Source organism: Heptranchias perlo, chromosome 10 (assembly GCF_035084215.1).
Source record: "Heptranchias perlo isolate sHepPer1 chromosome 10, sHepPer1.hap1, whole genome shotgun sequence".
Taxonomy (NCBI): domain Eukaryota; kingdom Metazoa; phylum Chordata; class Chondrichthyes; order Hexanchiformes; family Hexanchidae; genus Heptranchias; species Heptranchias perlo.
The window spans coordinates 70,951,369-70,970,223 of record NC_090334.1 but is presented as its reverse complement, the minus strand read 5'-3'; the positions used below and the strand labels follow the sequence as shown (position 1 = coordinate 70,970,223).

The 18,855-nt window shown below is 44.9% G+C and overlaps 1 protein-coding gene across 1 annotated transcript in view; it reads right to left on the bottom strand.

Annotated features, from left to right (window-relative positions):
• The window catches only part of arel1 (apoptosis resistant E3 ubiquitin protein ligase 1), a 104,707-nt gene that overhangs the window by 20,630 nt on the left and 65,222 nt on the right, over positions 1-18,855 (bottom strand). Inside the window, exons 15-16 of the mRNA XM_067991996.1 lie at positions 11,551-11,660; positions 4,333-4,512 (exon numbers count right to left, since the gene is read on the bottom strand). Of these exons, the coding sequence (XP_067848097.1) occupies positions 4,333-4,512; positions 11,551-11,660 (290 nt within the window). The remainder of the gene's footprint in view (positions 1-4,332; positions 4,513-11,550; positions 11,661-18,855) is intronic.

Below are 18,855 nucleotides of genomic sequence, written 5' to 3'. Positions count from 1 at the left end.
GATCCAACTTGCCACACCCCCTTGGATTCCATGGGCTTGTACTTTTTGACCAGTCCGCCATGTGGGACCTTTTCAAAAGCCTAGCTAAAATCCATGTAGACTACATCAAATGCACTACCCTCATCGACCCTCCTTGTTACCGCCTCAAAAAATTCAATCAAGTTAGTCAGACACAACCTTCCCTTAACAAATCCATGCTGACTGTCATAGGAACATAGGAACTGACTGTCCTTGATTAACCCATGCCTTTCTAAGTGACGGTTTATACTGTCCCTCAGAATGGATTCCAATAATTTCCCCATCACAGAGGTTTAGACTGACTGGCCTGTAATTACTCGGTCTATCCCTCACTCCCTTTTTAAACAATGGTACAACGTTAGCAGTACTCCAATCCTCCGGCACCACACCTGTATACAGTGAGGATTGGAAAATGATGGTCAGAGCCTTCGCTATTTCCTCCCTTGCTTCTTTTAACAACCTGGGATACATTTCATCCGGCCCTGGTGGTTTATCTACTTTCAAAGATGCTAATCCCCTTAATACTTTCTCTCACTAAGTTAATCCCATCCAATATTTCACACTCCTCCTTAACTACAATATCTGCATCGTCCCTCTCTTTTGTGAAGACAAACGCAAAGTATTCATTAAAAACCATACCAATATCTTCCGCCTCTACATATAGGTTACCTTTTTGGTCTCTAATAGGCCCTAATCTTTCCTTAGTTATCCTCTTGCTCTTAATGTATTTATAAAACATCTTTGAGTTTTCCTTGATTTTACGAGCCAATATTTTTTCATTCCCTCTCTCTGCTTTCCTAATTTCCTTTTTAATTTCACCTCTGCACTTTTTGTACTCCTCTAGGCTTTCTGTAGTATTGAGTTCTCAGTATCTGACATAAGCTTTCCTTTTCTGCCTTATCTTACCCTGTATGCTCCTTGACATCTAGGAGGCTCTAGATTTGGTAGCCCCACCCTTTTTCTTTGTGGGAACATGTTTACTCTGCACCTCTTGAATCTTCCCCTTGAATGCCTCCCACTGCTCGGACATTGATTTACCTTCAAGTAGCTGTTTCCAGTCCACTTTTGCTAAATTACTTCTTAGCTTAGTAAAATTGGCCTTTCCCCAATTGAGGATTTTAACTCCTATTCTATCTTTGTCTTTTTCCAGAACTATGCTAAAACTAATTGAATGATGATCACTACCACCTCTCCTTAGCATTTCCTTAGCATAACTTCCTTGCTTTTGTACTCATATGCTTTTTTTTTTTTTACAGCCTTCTCAACTTGTCCTGCCACCTTCAAAGATTTGTGCACATATACCCCCAGATGTCTCTGTTCCTGCACCCCCTCTAAAATTGTGCCATTTTGTTCATATCGCCTCTCCTCATTCTTCCTACCAGACGTCACACTTCTCTGCATTAAATTTCATCTGCCATATGTCTGCCCATTTCACAGTTTGTCTATATCCTGCTGAAGTCTGCTACTATCCTCCACATGGTTTACTACATTTCTATGTTTTGTGTCATCTGCAAACTTTGAAATTATACCCTCTATAGGGTCATTAATATATATCAAAAAGAGTAGTGGTCCTAATATTGACCCCAGGGGAACACCACTGTATACTTCCCTCCAGTCTGAAAAACAACCATTCACCACTACACTCTGCTTTCTGTCCCCTAGCCAATTTTGTAACCATGCTGTCCCTTAAATCCCATCGGCTTTAATTTTGCTAACAAGTCAACTATGTGGTACTTTATCAAATGCCTTTTGAAAGTCCATATACATATCAACTGCACTACCCTCATCAACCTTTTCCGTTACTTCATCAAAGAACTTAGCCAAGTTAGTCAAACACTATTTTCTTTTAACAAATCCATGCTGATTTTCATTTATTAGCCTATACTTTTCCAAGTGCCAATTAATTTTGTCCCGGATTATTGTCTCTAACAGTTTCCCCACCACCAATATTAGGCTGACTGGCCTGTAATTGTCGGGTTTATCCCTCTCCCCTTTTTTGAAGAGGGGTGTAACACTTGCAATCCTCCAGTCCTCCGGTACTGTCCCCATATCTAAGGAGGATTGGAAGATTGTGGCCAGAGCCTCTGCAATTTCCACCCTTACTTCCCTCAGTAATCTAGGATGCATCCCATCTGGACCGGGTGATTTTGCTACTTTCAGTACTGCGAATCTTTTAAGTACCTCCTCTATCTGTTTTTATCCTATCCAATATCGCTACCACCTCCTCCTTTACTTCTACAATGGCAGCATCCTCTTCTCTAGTGAAGACGGATGTGAAGTATTCATTTAGTACCTCAGCCATGCTGTCTGCCTCCACAAGAAGATTTCCTTTTTTGTCCCTAAATTGGTCCCACCCTTCCTTTGACTACCCTTTTACTATTTATATGTTTCTAAAAAGACTTTTGGGTTCCTTTTTATGTTAGCCGCTAATCTATTCATATACTCTCTTTGGCCCTCTTATTCCCCTTTTTAGATCTGCGCTTTCTGTATTCAGCCTGGTTCTCTTCTGTATTATGAACCTTACGTTTGTCATAAGCCTCCTTTTTCTGTTTCATTTTAATCTCTACAATCTTAGTAATCCAGGGAGCTCTAGCTTTGGATGCCCATCCTTTCCCCCTCGTAGGAATGTGTCTGCTCTGTACCCGTGCCAACACCTCCTTGAAGGCCTTCCATTGTTGAATTACTTTTTTGCCTACCAATTTTTGATTCCAATCCACCTGGGCAAGATTCCTTTTTAACTCACTGAAATTTGCGCTCCTCCAGTTAAGCATTTTCACATTCAATTGCTCCTTGTCCTTTTCAATAACTATTCTAAACCTAATGATATTATGATCACTGTTCCCCAAATACTCCCCACTCCAACATGCTCCATCTGCCCCACTTCATTCCCCAGAACTAGAAACAGCACTGTTTCCTTTCTGGTTGGGCAGGAAACACAATGTTTCAGAACACTGTCTTGAACACATTTCAGGAATTCCTCCCCCTCTTTGCCCTTTCCATTGTTACTGTGCTAATCTATTTGGAATAATTGAAGTCCCCCATTATCATTACTCTACAGTTCTTGCAACTTTCTATAATTTGCCTGCAAATTTTCTCCTCTATCTCCTTCCCACTATTTGGTGGTCAATAGTAAACACCCAGTAGCATAATATCTCCTCTATTGTTCCTTAATTCTAACCAAATAGATTGTGTCTTTGACCCCTCAACTACATCATCCCTATCCAGTGCTATAACAGTTTCTTTGATCAATATGGCCACCCTTCCCCCACCTCCTTTCTTTCCTTCCCTTCCTTCCCTATCTTTCCTGAATACCTTGTAGCCAGGAATATTAAGTACCCAATCCTTCCCTTCTTTGAGCCAGGTCTCTGTTATTGCCACCATGTCATAATCCCATGTGGTGACTTGAGCCTGCAGCTCACCAACCTTATTTGCCTCGCTACGTGCATTTACACACATGCACTTTAAACTCATCTTAGATTGCCTCGCATTTGGCCCTTGTCTGATCCCTCCTATTTCTGAACTATTCTTTACTCTCTCGTGCTACTTATCTCTCCCTCTGTGCACCTTGTTTCTCCTCTGTTTCATCCTGGTGCCCATCCCCCAGCCAAATTAGTTTAAACCCCATGGACTCTAGATAACTTACTTAAGTAGAAATGTACGGCTACAGACAAGTACCGTTGCTGTAAAGCATTAACTCATCAAGTACCTCTCTTATTCTAGTTCCGATCACCTGAAGTTTTACTTTCTGAATAATCCGTAGCCCTAGCCCTGGGCGACTATTTCCTTCAGTAGTGTCTGAAAACAATGTAAGCCTGGGGGAGGAGGATGGAGAGAAAGAGAATCCATTCAGAGCACAGCGTGAGAGTCAAAAGCTGGCCTTGCAAATACCAATCAAGTCTGAGTTTTGTTGGATTGGGAGTGGGGGAGGAAGAGAAGGAAAAAAACGGAAGGAAACAAAGTGATATCCTGTACCACTTCACAACAATCATTGCTCAGCCAATCCAAATTCTTTATCAGGTCGACCCAAAATCAAGCAGGACTTTAGCCAACCCATATGTATTCTAAAACAAAAGCAAATACTGCGGATGCTGGAAATCTGAAATAAAAACAGAAAATGCTGGAAAATGCTCAGCAGGTCAGGCAGCAACTATGGAGAGAGAAAGAGTTAACGTTTCAGGTTGATGACCCTTTGTCAGAATTGGAAGATATTAGAGATTAACAGTTTTTTTAATCTCCAACATCTTCTAGTTCTGATGAAAGTGGCTTTGGAATACATATGACCTATCAACACTTGAATCAATAAACACTCATTACCTTATAGTGCATCCGGAGTCCAATAATTTGTGCCAAGAATGAACGGGTAAAGCGTGCGCAAACCAGCTGTTTGTAAGACCCACCCAGAGAAGATTCATATAAGCACTTCCCAACTACTTTCCCTGCAAACTCATATAACTTTGGTCGGTGATGAGGTGATCGGTCTGGATTTGGGTGCACCTGAACAGCCAAAGAAAGCAATAACTTTAATACCCTGAGTCATTAAGAAAATACAATATACAATACAAATATATTCTCAACAATATAGTATATAATCAGTAGCAGCCTACATGTGCAGACTCACAGGTACAAAGTTGTCACAAGTTGGTACTTCCTACTGCAGCAAAGAAAAAAGAACAATCTTGCATTTACATAGTGCCTTTCACAACCTCAGGACATCTCAAAACGTGTCAAAGCCAATGAAATATTTTTGCAAAGTAGTCACTGTTGCAATGTAGGAAAACATGGCAGCCAATTTGTGTACAGCAAGGTCCCACAAACAGCAATGAGGTAAATGACCAGATAAGCTGTTTTAGTGACGATGGTTGAGGGATAAATATTGGCCGGGACAACGGAAGAACGCCCCTACTTTTTTTTCCAAATAGCACCATGGGATCTTTTACATCTACCTGAGAGGACAGATGGTTTAACGTCTCAGCTGAAAGACGAGATCTCTAACAGTGCAGCACTCCCACAGTACTTCACTGAAGCACCAGCCTGGATTACGTCCTTATGTCCTGGAATTGGCCGGACATTCAACGACATATAAGGTAGCCAAACTTAGTGGGAGGATAGAAGATTGGGAAGTCTTCAAAAGACAGCAAAAAGTAACGAAAGGATTGATTAAGAAAGGGAAGTTAGATTATGAAAAGAAATTAGCAAAAAATATAAAAATAGATAGCAAGAGTTTCTATAGTTATATAAAAAGAAAAGGGTGGCTAAGGCAAACGTAGGTCCCTTAGAGGATGAGACCAGGAAATTAATGGTGGGAAACATGGAGGTGGCAAAAATGCTGAACAAATATTTTGTTTCAGTCTTTACGGTAGAGGACACTAAGAATATCCCAACACTGGACAAACAGGGGGCTCTACGGGGGGAGGAGCTAAATACGATTAAAATCACTTAGTAAAATAATGGGACTCAAAGTGGATAAATCCCCTGGACCTGATGGCTTACATCCTAGGGTCTTGAGGGAAGTGGCAGTAGGGATTGTGGATGCTTTGGTGATAGTTTTCCAAAATTCCTTGGACTCAGGAGAGGTCCCGGCAGATTGGAAAACGGCTAATGTAACACCGTTATTTAAAAAGGGTAGTAGGCAGAAGGCTGGAAATTATAGGCCAGTTAGCCTAACATCTGTGGTGGGTAAAATTTTGGAGTCTATCATTAAGGAGACAGTAACGGAACATTTAGATAAGCATAATTTAATAGGACAAAGTCAGCATGGCTTTATGAAGGGGAAGTCATGTCTGACAAATTTGCTTGAGTTCTTTGAGGATATAACGTACAGGATGGATAAAGGGGAACCAGTGGACGTAGTGTATTTAGACTATCAGGCAACGGAACCCTGTGTGAGAACCTCTCTGGATACATCGAGGGCATCCTGAAACCCATCGTACAGGGAACCCCCAGCTTCTGTCGTGACACTACAGACTTCCTACAAAAACTCAGTACCCACGGACCAGTTGAACCAGGAACACTTCTCACCACGATGGACGTCTCGGCACTATACACCAGTATCCCCCACGATGACGGCATCGCTGCGACAGCATCAATACTCAACACCAACAACAGCCAATCTCCGGAAGCCATCCTACAACTCATCCGCTTCATCCTGGATCACAATGTCTTCACCTTCGATAACCAGTTCTTTACCCAAACACACGGAACAGCCATGGGGACCAAATTCGCACCCCAATACGCCAACATTTTCATGCACAAGTTCGAGCAGGACTTCTTCACTGCACAAGACCTCCAACCAACACTATACACCAGATACATCGACGACATTTTCTTTCTATGGACCCACGGCAAGGAATCACTAAAGAGACTACACGATAACATCAACAAGTTCCATCCCACCATCAAGCTCACCATGGACTACTCCTCAGAATCAGTTTCTTTCTTGGACACACGAATCTCCATCAAAGACGGGCACCTCAGCACCTCACTCTACCGCAAGCCCACGGACAACCTCACGATGCTCCACTTTTCCAGCTTCCACCCTAACCACGTCAAAGAGGCCATCCCCTATGGACAGGCCCTGCGAATACACAGGGTCTGCTCAGACGAGGAGGAACGCGATGGACACCTACAGACGCTGAAAGACGCCCTAGTAAGAACGGGATATGACGCTCGACTCATCGATCGACAGTTCCGACGGGCCACAGCAAAAAATCGCATAGACCTCCTCAGGAGACTAACACGGGACGCAACCAACAGAGTACCCTTTGTCGTCCAGTACTTCCCCGGAGCGGAGAAACTACGCCATGTTCTCCGCAGCCTTCAACATGTCATCAATGAGGACAAACACCTCGCTATGGCCATCCCCACACCTCCACTACTCGCCTTTAAACAGCCACCCAACCTCAAACAGACCATCGTTCGCAGCAAACTACCTAGCTTTCAAGAGAACAGCGTCCACGACGCCACACAACCCTGCCACGGTAACCTCTGCAAGACATGCCAGATCATCGACACAGATACCACCATCACACGAGATGACACCACCCACCAGGTGCATGGTTCATACTCCTGTGACTCGGCCAACGTTGTCTACCTCATACGTTGCAGGAAAGGATGCCCCAGAGCATGGTACATTGGCGAGACCATGCAGACGCTGCGACAACGGATGAACGGACACCGCGCAACAATCGCCAAACAGGAGGGTTCCCTCCCAGTCGGGGAACACTTCAGCAGTCATGGACATTCATCCACCGACCTTCGGGTAAGCGTACTCCAAGGCGGCCTTCGAGACACACGACAACGCAAAATCGTCGAGCAGAAATTGATAGCCAAGTTCCGCACCCATGAGGACGGCCTCAACCGGGATCTTGGGTTCATGTCACGCTACACGTTACCCCACCAGCGAACAAATGTTATCTGTTTTTAATATAATGGGTCATTTGCTGGCTCTCTCTGCCTTCCGGATGTTTCTGCCTCTCTCTGTGTTTTTTTTCTCTGTTTTTTTCCCCTGTTTGTTTTTTTGTTGAATGTGTATTCGGGGGTTCTGCAGGTGACACCTCTCTGTCTGAACACGGTGATTGCCTTGGCAACGGGCAGTTGCAGGGGCAGTCTGTAAACACCATGTATTGTTCAATATGTATAAATGCGTAGGCTTCAAGGAGCTCTTGAAACATTTGCCTGAGGAAGGAGAAAATCTCCGAAAGCTTGTGAATTTAAAATAAAATTGCTGGACTATAACTTGGTGTTGTAAAATTGTTTACAACAGACTTCCAGAAGGCATTCAACAAAGTGCCACATAAAAGATTATTACTTAAGATAAAAAATCACGGGATTGGGGGTAATATTCTGGCATGGGTGGAGGATTGGTTATCGAACAGGAGGCAGAGAGTTGGGATAAATGGTTCATTCTCGGACTGGCAACCAGTAACCAGTGGCGTTCCACAGGGGTCGGTGCTAGGTCCCCAACTCTTTACAATCTATATTAACGATTTGGAGGAGGGGACCGAGTGCAACATATCAAAATTTGCAGATGATACAAAGATGGGAGGGAAAGTAGAGAGTGAGGAGGACATAAAAAACCTGCAAGGGGATATAGACAGGCTGGGTGAGTGGGCGGAGATTTGGCAGATGCAATATAATATTGGAAAATGTGAGGTTATGCACTTTGGCAGGAAAAATCAGAGAGCAAGTTATTATCTTAATGGCGAGAGACTGGAAAGTACTGCAGTACAAAGGGATCTGGGGGTGCTGGTGCAAGAAAATCAAAAAGTTGGTATGCAGGTGCAGCAGGTGATCAAGAAAGCCAACAGAATGTTGGCTTTTATTGCTAGTGGGATAGAATATAAAAACAGGGAGGTATTGCTGCAGTTATATAAGGTATTGGTGAGACCGCACCTGGAATACTGCATACAGTTTTGGTGTCCACACTTCAGGAAAGACATACTTGCTCTCGAGGCAGTACAAAGAAGGTTCACTCGGTTAATCCCGGGTATGAGGGGGCGGACATATGAGGAGAGGTTGAGTAGATTGGGACTCTACTCATTGGAGTTCAGAAGAATGAGAGGCGATCTTATTGAAACATATAAGATTGTGAAGGGGCTTGATCGGGTGGATGCGGTAAGGATGTTCCCAAAGATGGGTGAAACTAGAACTAGGGGGCATAATCTTAGAATAAGGGGCTGCTCTTTCAAAACTGAGATGAGGAGAAACTTCTTCACTCAGAGGGTAGTAGGTCTGTGGAATTTGCTGCCCCAGGAAGCTGTGGAAGCTACATCATTAGATAAATTTAAAACAGAAATCGACAGTTTCCTAGAAGTAAAGGGAATTCGGGGTTATGGGGAGCGGGCAGGAAATTGGACATGAAGCTGAGTTCGGATCGGTCAATGCCCTGTGGGTGGCGGAGAGGGCCCAGGGGCTGAGTGGCCGGGTCCTGCTCCTACTTCTTGTGTTCTTTAGATTTGTGGTTGCGATCAGATCAGCCATGATCTTATTGAATGGCGGAGCAGGCTCGAGGGGCCGATTGGCCTACTCCTGCTCCTATTTCTTATGTTCTTATGTTCTTATGACATTACCTTGACATTCAACGGCATTACCATCACTGAATTCCCCACCATCAACATCCTCGGGGGGGGGGGGGGGGGGGTCACCATTGACCAGAAACTTAACTAGACCAGCCACATAAATACTGTGGCTTCAAGAGCAGGTCAGAGGCTGGGTATTCTGCGGCGAGTGTCTCACCTCCTGACTCCCCAAAGCCTTTCCACCATCTACAAGGCACAAGTCAGGAGTGTGATGGAATACTCTCCACTTGCCTGGATGAGTGCAGCTCCAACAACACTCAAGAAGCTCGACACCATCCAGGACAAAGCAGCCCGCTTGATTGGCACCCCATCCACCACCCTAAATATTCACTCTCTTCATCACCGGTGCACCATGGCTGCAGTGTGTACCATCTACAGGATGCACTGCAGCAACTTGCCAAGGCTTCTTTGACAGCACCTCCCAAACCCGCGACCTCTACCTCCTAGAAGGACAAGGGCAGCAGGCACATGGGAACAACACCACCTGCACCTTCCCCTCCAAGTCACACGTCATTCCAACTTGGAAATATATCGCCGTTTCTTCATCGTCACTGGATCAAAATCCTGGAACTCCCTTCCTATCAGCACTGTGGGAGAACCTTCACCACATGGGCTGCAGCGGTTCAAGAAGGTGGCTCATCACCACCTTCTCTTGGGCAATCAGGGATGGGCAATAAATGCCGGCCTCACCAATGACGCCCACAACCCATGTACGAAATTTTAAAAAAAATGTTAAGAATTGGGCTTGAACTCTCAACCTACTGACTCAGAGGCAAGAGTGTTCCGACTGAGCCACAGCTGATTCCTGCATTTCTCCATGCAAGGATGTTCCCACAAACAGCAATGCGATAAATGACCAAATAAGTAACCTCCTACAGTTCTGAAGCACAAAAGTCAGTTTAACATTGATTATTAGAAGATAAGAACATAAGAAATAGGAGTAGGAGTAGGCCGTAAGGCCCCTCGAGCTTGCTCCGCCATTCAATCAGATCATGGTTGATCTTCGACCTCAACTCCACTTTCCTGCCCGATCCCCATATCCCTTGATTCCCCTAGAGTCCAAAAATCTATCCATCTCAGCCTTGAATATATTCAATGACTCAGCATCCACAGCCCTCCGGGGTAGAGAATTCCAAAGATTCACAACCCTCTGCCTGAGGATATTCCTCCTCATCTCAGTCATGAATGGCCACCCACTTATCCTGCGAGTCTACCCCCTAGTTCTAGACTCTCTAGCCAGGGGAAACAATCTCTCAGCATCTACCGTCAAGCCCCATCATAATCTTATACATTTCAATGAGATCACCTCTCATTCTTCTAAACTCCAGAGAGTATAGGCCCATTCTAATCAACCTCTCTTCATAGGACAACCCTCTCATTCCAGGAATTAATCTAGTGAACCTTTGTTGCACCGCCTCAAAGGCAAATATATCCTTCCTTAGATAAGACGATCAAAACTGTATGCAGTACTCCAGGTGAGGTCTCACTAAAGCCCTGTACAACTGTAGTAAGACTTCCTTACTCTTGTACTCCAACTCCCTTGCAATGAAGACCAACATGCCATTTGCTTTCCTAACGGCCTGTTGTACCTGCATAATAACTTTTTGTGTTTCTTGTACGAGGACATCCAAGTCTCCTGAACACCAACATATAATAGTTTCTCACCATTTAAAAAATATTCTGTTTTTCTATTCTTCTTACCAAAGTGAATAACCTCACATTTTCCCACATTATACTCCATCTGCCACCTTCTTGCCCACTTGCTTAATCTGTCTATATCCCTTTGCAGACTCTTTGCGTCCTTCTCACAGCTTACTTTTCCACCTAGCTTTGTATCGTCAGCAAACTTGGATACATTACACTCGGTCCCTTCATCTAAGTCATTAATATAGATTGTATATAGATTGCGGTACCCCACTAGTTACAGCCTGCCAACCTGAAAATGACCCATTTATCCCTACTCTCTGTTTTCTGTCCTTTAACCAATCCTCTATCCATGCCAATATATTACCCCAACCCCATGAGCCCTTAACTTGTGTGACAATCTTTGATATGGCACCTTATCGAATGCCTTTTGAAAATCCAAATATACTACATCCACTGGTTCCCCTTTATCTACCCTGCTAGTTACATCCTCAAAAAACTCTGATCGATTAATTACTAAATAGTCAGCCCCTGAGCGAGGGAGATTTCTTTAAACTCACTTCACGTAGGGTTCTAACAGCCAGCAGAGAGGCTTTCACACCAATATCTAACACAGGTACCAGCAGCAAAAGGACAGGATTCTAACTCAATGCATCACCCAGTCCTCCCATCCCTCCCTGTCACCTTTAAAATATCAGTTGGTTCAGAGACAAATACTCTTTTCTTGGGGCTTGAAAAACACTAACTTATTTCAAGCTGAAATTAAATCTTATTATGGAAAATCTTCAACTTAAATGAAATAAATACTCACCAGTCCCTGGTTATTGTCACTGAAGTGCATGAACAGACCATTGCTTGTGTCAAAGAGAGCTTTACAGGTCAACTCAAACCACTCCCTGCGTGGTCCGCCCCAGTCCAGTGCTGAAACAATGCACAAATGCATCATTAAATTCTTCCAGCATCACCTCAGGAAAGTAAGATTACCTCCTTTCAATATAATACTGACAATTCTCAAGGTAAATTTAGGACTGCTATTAGGAAATCGTTCTTCACACAAAGAGTGATCAATACATGGGTAGAGTAGTGGAGGTGAAAACTATGAAATCGTTTAACATATAATTGCTGCAATAGGGGTTCTTTAGGGCTGTTCTGGATGGGTGAATTAAGATGGGCTGAATTGCTTTCCTCATCTGCAATTATCTCGTGATCTTATGTCAAAATGCTTTTGATAGTTGATATGTAGATAAATGTGGCAATTTGTCGTTAAGCGTGGATCTCACGAAGCAGCGAGAGCAGTGGTTCGAGGAACATTGAATATCACAGAGATATCAGTGATCAAGGTTGGATCCAAAGCAGGAAGGGTGGAATTTAAGTTATAATCCATGAGGAATAAGTCAAAGCCGAAGACAGTTGCTGAGGAAAGAGATGTGGCTGTGAATGCAAGTTTTAGCAGACACACAGTCAAACACAAGAAGGGAAACAGATAGCAATGAAGCTGAAGAGGGTAACTCACATCTTTGATACTAGGGATCAGCCTCATAGCTGTTCTCTGCACTGCCTCCAGCACTTGTATTTTGGTGACCAGACATGGACACAGTATGCAAGCTGTGGTCTGACCAGTTCAGTGTACCAGTTTGGTCACAACTTCCTTGGACATGAATTCGACTGTTTGTGCTATACAGTCAACATTCTATTGGCTTTGCTATTTGCTACTCTGCATTGGTTGAACATGGTTTACCGTTGAGTCCACCAAGACTCTTGGGTCTATTACCACTTCATCCGTAGCTATTTCAACACCTTTCATGGAGTACGTGCATCATGCTATTTTTCCTTCATATGATCAAATAGAGGTGAAGACAATGTCAAAGCTATAGGTTGGAACCGGTCAATGATTAGGGAGCAGAAAAGAAGGAGTACTATTTCCAATGGAGTTTAACATGATAATGGTGCTATATAAATATAGTGTTATTAGCGGAGTAGAGAAAGAATTCAGCTGTGAAATGGTCACTGTTGCAGGGATTTTCCTTCATTGAATAATGGGCTAATATCGATGGTGGATTTCATCTCCCATATTGTGTTAGGCGGCTGCTCACACCCACCTCCCAACCAACGGACTGGGCAAAATATATCTGCCCCACTGCTAGGGTATGCAAAAAATAAGAAGGGAAAGAGAACTGATTGAGGTTTGATTGCTTTCCCTTTCTCAGGGGAAGGGGCCTTCAACCTGGTGGCTAAGCTGAGACCTGAAACACTCTGCACAAATAATCATGGGTGTGAACCTCTGCTGTATCAGTTAGCACACTCAGCCACATAGGATTTTTTTTTAATGTGTCGGTGTTCAAAAAAGAGAGAAGGCAGCATTGGAGGATGGAACATATTGCACCTTACAAAATGTACAGATGCCATTGGGTCAGGTATTATAGCTTAGAAATAAAGGGATCCATTTCTATCAGCTGGATGTAAAACTAAAGTTACAATAAGGTGGCATGACGTACTGGAGTGTCAGGATGGGTCAAATGAAAGCCAGATGCTTTGGAGTGGGAGGGGGAGGATCCAGTTGTCATGGTCCACGTAGGTACCAATGATATAGGTAGGACTAAGAAAGAGGTTCTGCTGAGGGAGTTTGAGCAGCTAGTGACTAAATTAAAAAGCAGAACCACAAAGGTGATAATCTCCAGATTATTACCTGAACCACAAGCAAATTAGCACAGGGTAAATCAGATCAGAGAGATGAATGCGTGGCTTAAAGATTGGTGTGGGAGAAGTGGGTTTCGATTCATGGGGCACTGGCACCAGTACTGGGGATAGAGGGAGCTGTTCCGTTGGGATGGGCTTCATCTGAACCATGCTGGGACCAGTGTTCTGGCAAACCGAATAACTCGGGCGGTAGAGAAGGCTTTAAACTAAATAGAGGGGTGGAGGTCTCAGGTGGGGCGAAGTTTAGATTGATAAAGAGAAAAGACAAGGAAGTAGTACAGGAAAGTGATGGGGGTAATGATAAACAGAGTGTGTCAGGAAGGGACAGAGCGTACAAACATAAGAGTGCACTAGCAAATGGGGCCTGGGTAGGAAAGAATGGTAAAAAGACAAAATTAAAGGTTCTTTATCTGAATGCCCGCAGCATTCGTAATAAGATAGATGAATCGACGGCACAAATAGAAACAAATAGGTATGATCTCGTGGCCATTACAGAGACGTGGTTGCAAGGTGACCAAGGTTGGGAGCTAAATATTCAGGGTTATTTAACATTCCGGAAGGATAGGAAAAAAGGTAAAGGTGGTGGGGTAGCTCTGTTAATAAAGGATGAAATTGGTATCATAGTGAGAAATTATCTTGGCTCAGAAGATCAAAGTGTCAAATCAATTTGGGTGGAGGTAAGAAATAGCAAGAGAAAGAAATCACTGGTGGGAGTAGCATATAGGCCCCCTAACAGTAGCTACACTGTAGGGCAAAATATTAATCAGGAAATAAGGGGGGCTTGTAAAAAAGGTAATGAAGTAATCATGGGCGATTTTAACTTTCACATAGATTGGACAAATCAAATTGGCAAAAATAGCCCGGAGGAGGAATTCATAGAGTGTATTAGGGACTGTTTCTTAGACCAATACGTCAGGGAACCAACCAGGAAACAGGCCATTTTGGATCTGGTAATGGGTAACGAAACAGGATTAACTAATGATCTCAAAGTAAAGGATCCCTTGGGAAGCAGTGATCATAACATGATAGAATTTCACATCCAGTTTGAGAGCGAGGATCTTGGGTCTGAAACTACTTAGAGGATGAGACTGGGGAAATAAGGGCAATTATAAAGGAATTGAGGGTGGAATTGGCTAAAGTAGACTGGGTAAACAGATTAGATGGTATGATGGTGGATAAGCAGTGGCAAACATTTAAAAAGATATTTTATGACTCGCAACAAAAATACATCCCTGTGAGGAGGAAAGATTCCACAAAAAGGGTGAACCAACCATGGCTAACTAAGGAAGTCAAGAATGGTATCAGGTTAAAAGAAAAAGCATACAACATGGCAAAGATTACTGGTAAGCCCGAAGACTGGGAAAACTTTAAAAACCAGCAAAGGATGACTAAAAGAATAATAAAGAGGGAGAAAATAAATTATGAGTGTAACTAGCAAGAAATATAAAAACTGACAGTAAAAGCTTCTACAAGTATATAAAAAGTAAGAGGGTAAACTAAAGTAAACATTGGTCCCTTAGAGGATGAGACTGGGGAAATAATAATGGAAAACAAGGAAATGGCAGAGGAATTGAACAGATATTTTGTATCTGTCTTCACAGTAGAAGACACTAATAGCATATCAATAATAGTAGAAAATCAAGAGGCAAAGGGGAGGGAGGAACTAAAAACAATCACTATCATTAGAGAAAAAGTACTCGGTAAACCAATGGGTCTAAAGGCTGACAAGTCCTCTGGACCTGATGGCTTGCATCCGAGGGTCTTAAAGGAAGTAGCTACAGAGATAGTGGATGCATTGGTTGTAATCTTGAAGAATTCACTAGATTCTGGAAAGGTCCCAGCGGATTGGAAAACCGTAAATGTAATACCCCCATTCAAGAAGGGAGTGAGACAGAAAGCAGGTAACTATAGATCAGTTCGCCTAACATCTGTCACTGGGAAAATGCTAGAATCCATTATTAAGGAAGTAGTAGCAGGACATTTGGAGACTCATAATACAATCAAGGAGAGTCAACATGGTTTTATGAAGGGGAAATCGTGTCTGACAAATTTATTAGAGTTCTTTGAGGAAGTAAGAGGCAGGATGGATAAAGAGGAACCAACGGATGCAGTATATTTGGATTTCTAAAAGGCATTCGATAAGATGCCACATAAAAGAATACTGCACAAGATAAGAGCTCATGGTGTTGGGGGTAACATACTGGCATGGATAGAGGATTGGCTAACGAATAGAAAACAAAGAGTCGGGATAAAAGGGTTATTTTTCAAAATGGCAATCTGTAACTAGTGGGGTGCCGCAGGGATCAGTGCTGGGGCCTCAACTATATACAATGACTTGGATGAAGGAACAGAGTGTCTTGTGGCCAAATTTGCCGATGATACAAAGATAGGTGGAAAAGCAAGTTGCGATGAGGACACGAAGGCCCCAATATTATCAGGGAGGCGGGTTGACAGCGGGGCGGGGGGTGGGGGGGGGTGGCAACTGGACACGTGGGTAACCCACCCAGTAAAATCCATCCATTCCCCGCATCACAGGCTATCAGCTGGAGGAGCCCAGTCCTCCAATGACTGATCCTGCAGCAAACGACACAAGACCACGGAGCAGCCCAGGGGAAAGGCTGCTCCCAGGTTTAATGATGCCTCACTCCAGGTCTTACTGGATGGGGTGAGGAGGAGTAGGGAGATCTTCTACCCGGCGGGAGTAAGTGGCCTCCCTCTGCCACCAAGAAGGCCTGGCTCAAGGTAGCAGAGGAGGTCAGCAGCAGCAGCAATGTCTCCTGCACCTCGATACAGTGCAGGAAGCGCTTCAATGACCTAACTAGGTCAGCCAATGTGAGTACACTCACTCATTCTCCTACACTCCGTCTTCCACATCACCGCCCCCACCCCACAACTCGTTTGGCACTGCCAACACTACTCTATCACATCACTCCTCACACCCACTCAAACCTCATCCTCAACTTACCTGCACTTACTCACCTCCCCAGTACTCATCCCACCACGACCACTCAACCCAATTCTCATACAATGTCATGGCACTGTCTCATACTCACCCTCTGATGCATCTCTTTCACGGTCTCACCCAAACCAATGCATTCAGCGGTTGGCCATGTCACCACCCCTCACTCACGCCTCTCTACTTTCTCCCCTTATAGGAGAAGAGAGCCCAGAATGCACGGGAGAGGGCGAAGACCGACGGGGGGCCGCAACATCAGGTCATCCTCACAGGCGCGGAGAAGGAGGCTCTTGAATTGAGCCGCACCCTCGAGTGCCTGTCCGTGGGGAACGCCGAGACTGCCACTCGACAAACGGTTGGTGTCAGAACTTTAACATTCAGCACTCACAATAGCAAATGTGTTAACATGCCTTGCCATCTTCAGCACCTCAACATCTGTCATCATGCTTAACATTGCCTTCTGTTCTCTTACAGGGCCTTCAGCGACTGCTGTGGCGGCGGAGGGCGAATCCTCAAAGGACCTGCTGACCTCTGAGGCGACACAGTCACATCTGGGCGAGGCATCCACCAGCGCAGATACACACTCCTCAGTGGGTCCCCGTCCTCACTTAGTTGGTGTTGCACATGGTGAGCACGAGCAGACACTGGTGGCAGGGGCAGCTGTGGAGAGTCTGCCTCGGTGGGAGCATTCTTCTCCAGGCTCTGATCAGCTGGACACAGATGCTGAACCCTGCGGACCATCCTTTAAATGCAGAATGATCGAGGGGCAGCAGCACATTTAAAGATGCTGGAACAGGTGCCACGCGCACTCTCCACAATCGCGCAGAGGATGGAGGAGTCCAACTCCTGCATGAGTGGAATGGTGGCACAGGTACAGGAGGGGATCTCTGAGATACTGTCACAGGGACATGAGGGCATCTCTGAGATAGTGTCGCGGGTAAGTGTGGGAATGTCTGCGATGGAGGGAAGGCTAGCCTCCATCGAGCTTCAAGCACGGCTCACCAATGAGTCCATTGAGGCCCTGACAATGGCCCTTCAGACTCAGGGTGAACAACTTTCTGCCGCCTTAAATGGGCAGGCAGATGCACTCGCACTGGCCTTACAAGGCTTCACACATGTCCTCCAAACTGTCGCCCAACAGGGTGGTTGGAGTGATGTGGGCCTGGCCCAGGAGAGAGATGATGGCGAAAGGGGACATGGAAGTGGGGACACCACTCAAAGCGCTTCCACGCCTCACCCGTTGCCCCCCTCTCAACCAGTTCCCGCAATGCTGCCTCCTCTCCAGGTGGCCGAGTCTGCACCTGCACAGGTGCAGTTGGAGCAGTCTTTGGAGGCGTCTTCACAGGCATCAAAACCCAGAGGGCGTTGGCCCAAAGTATCTAATCGGTCAGGGCATGGACAAGAGCAACCTGCCTCTACCTCTACTGCAGCCACAGGGGAAGCACCACGTAGGAGTACTCGTAAGCATAAGGCGAAGGTTTTGTGAGCACAAAGGGGATGCACAAGGATGTTTGACGGTTTGTCATGTTTTTTATTTATATTTGATTTTTGTTAATGGCACATTAAATATTATTATTGTCACCACTACTGCCAAGTCTTGGCCATTCTTGACTGGCTTGTGTAACAAGTCCCTTTCATGAGGTTCACCATGAACACCCACACTTGATGCCACCCATTGGGTCACCCTACAGTGGGTGTATGTGTTGTTGCACGACTATTTAGTGCAGGTGCCTGTGGCGCAGCACTGTGTTGTGGAGCTCCATGTGGTGGAGGTGGATGGTGTGCCTGGCGAGGCTGGTGATGTTGCTCGTCCTCGGATGAAGTGATGAATGCAGCTATGGCGTTCCCTCCATCCTGACTGTGTGAGTTTGAGGGGGTCCACAAAGTAGGTAAATGTGTTTGCACAGCAGAGTTTAGGGTACAAATTAATAATTTTGAGTGGAAAGACAAAGGTCTTGCAGTCAAAACTTTGTCTGAAGTGACAGAGTGCCCTGCTGCAATGAATGAGGTTTTCCCCCCACCTATCAAATAATCTTTTGCATCTCCCACTGGCTGCTGGCTGAAACACGTCTGCCCCAACAAAGAAGTGTTTCCCACAGCACGGGAAACACGCCGAGGATCCTTCAAAATTGCACCCCTGCCAAAATCTCCATTCAATGAGTTCTGTCAAGTACCTCAAATATCTAACTAACTATCTAAAGCAGCATCCCGCCGGCTTTAATTACTGATGGGAGTCCCGCATTCGGGAGCTGCGCGTGCACCCGAACACGTCACTGCAGAACCCGGAAGTCAGCAGGTTGGAGCCGGGATCCGAACCCACTCTGGGGATTCCACCATTTTAGGAGCCCCCCGCCCCTGACGCACCCGCTCGTCCATCTGAAAATCGGCCCCAAAGTGTCTGCAAAGGGATATTGACAGGTTAAGCGAATGGGTAAAAATTTGGCAGATGGAATATAATGAGGG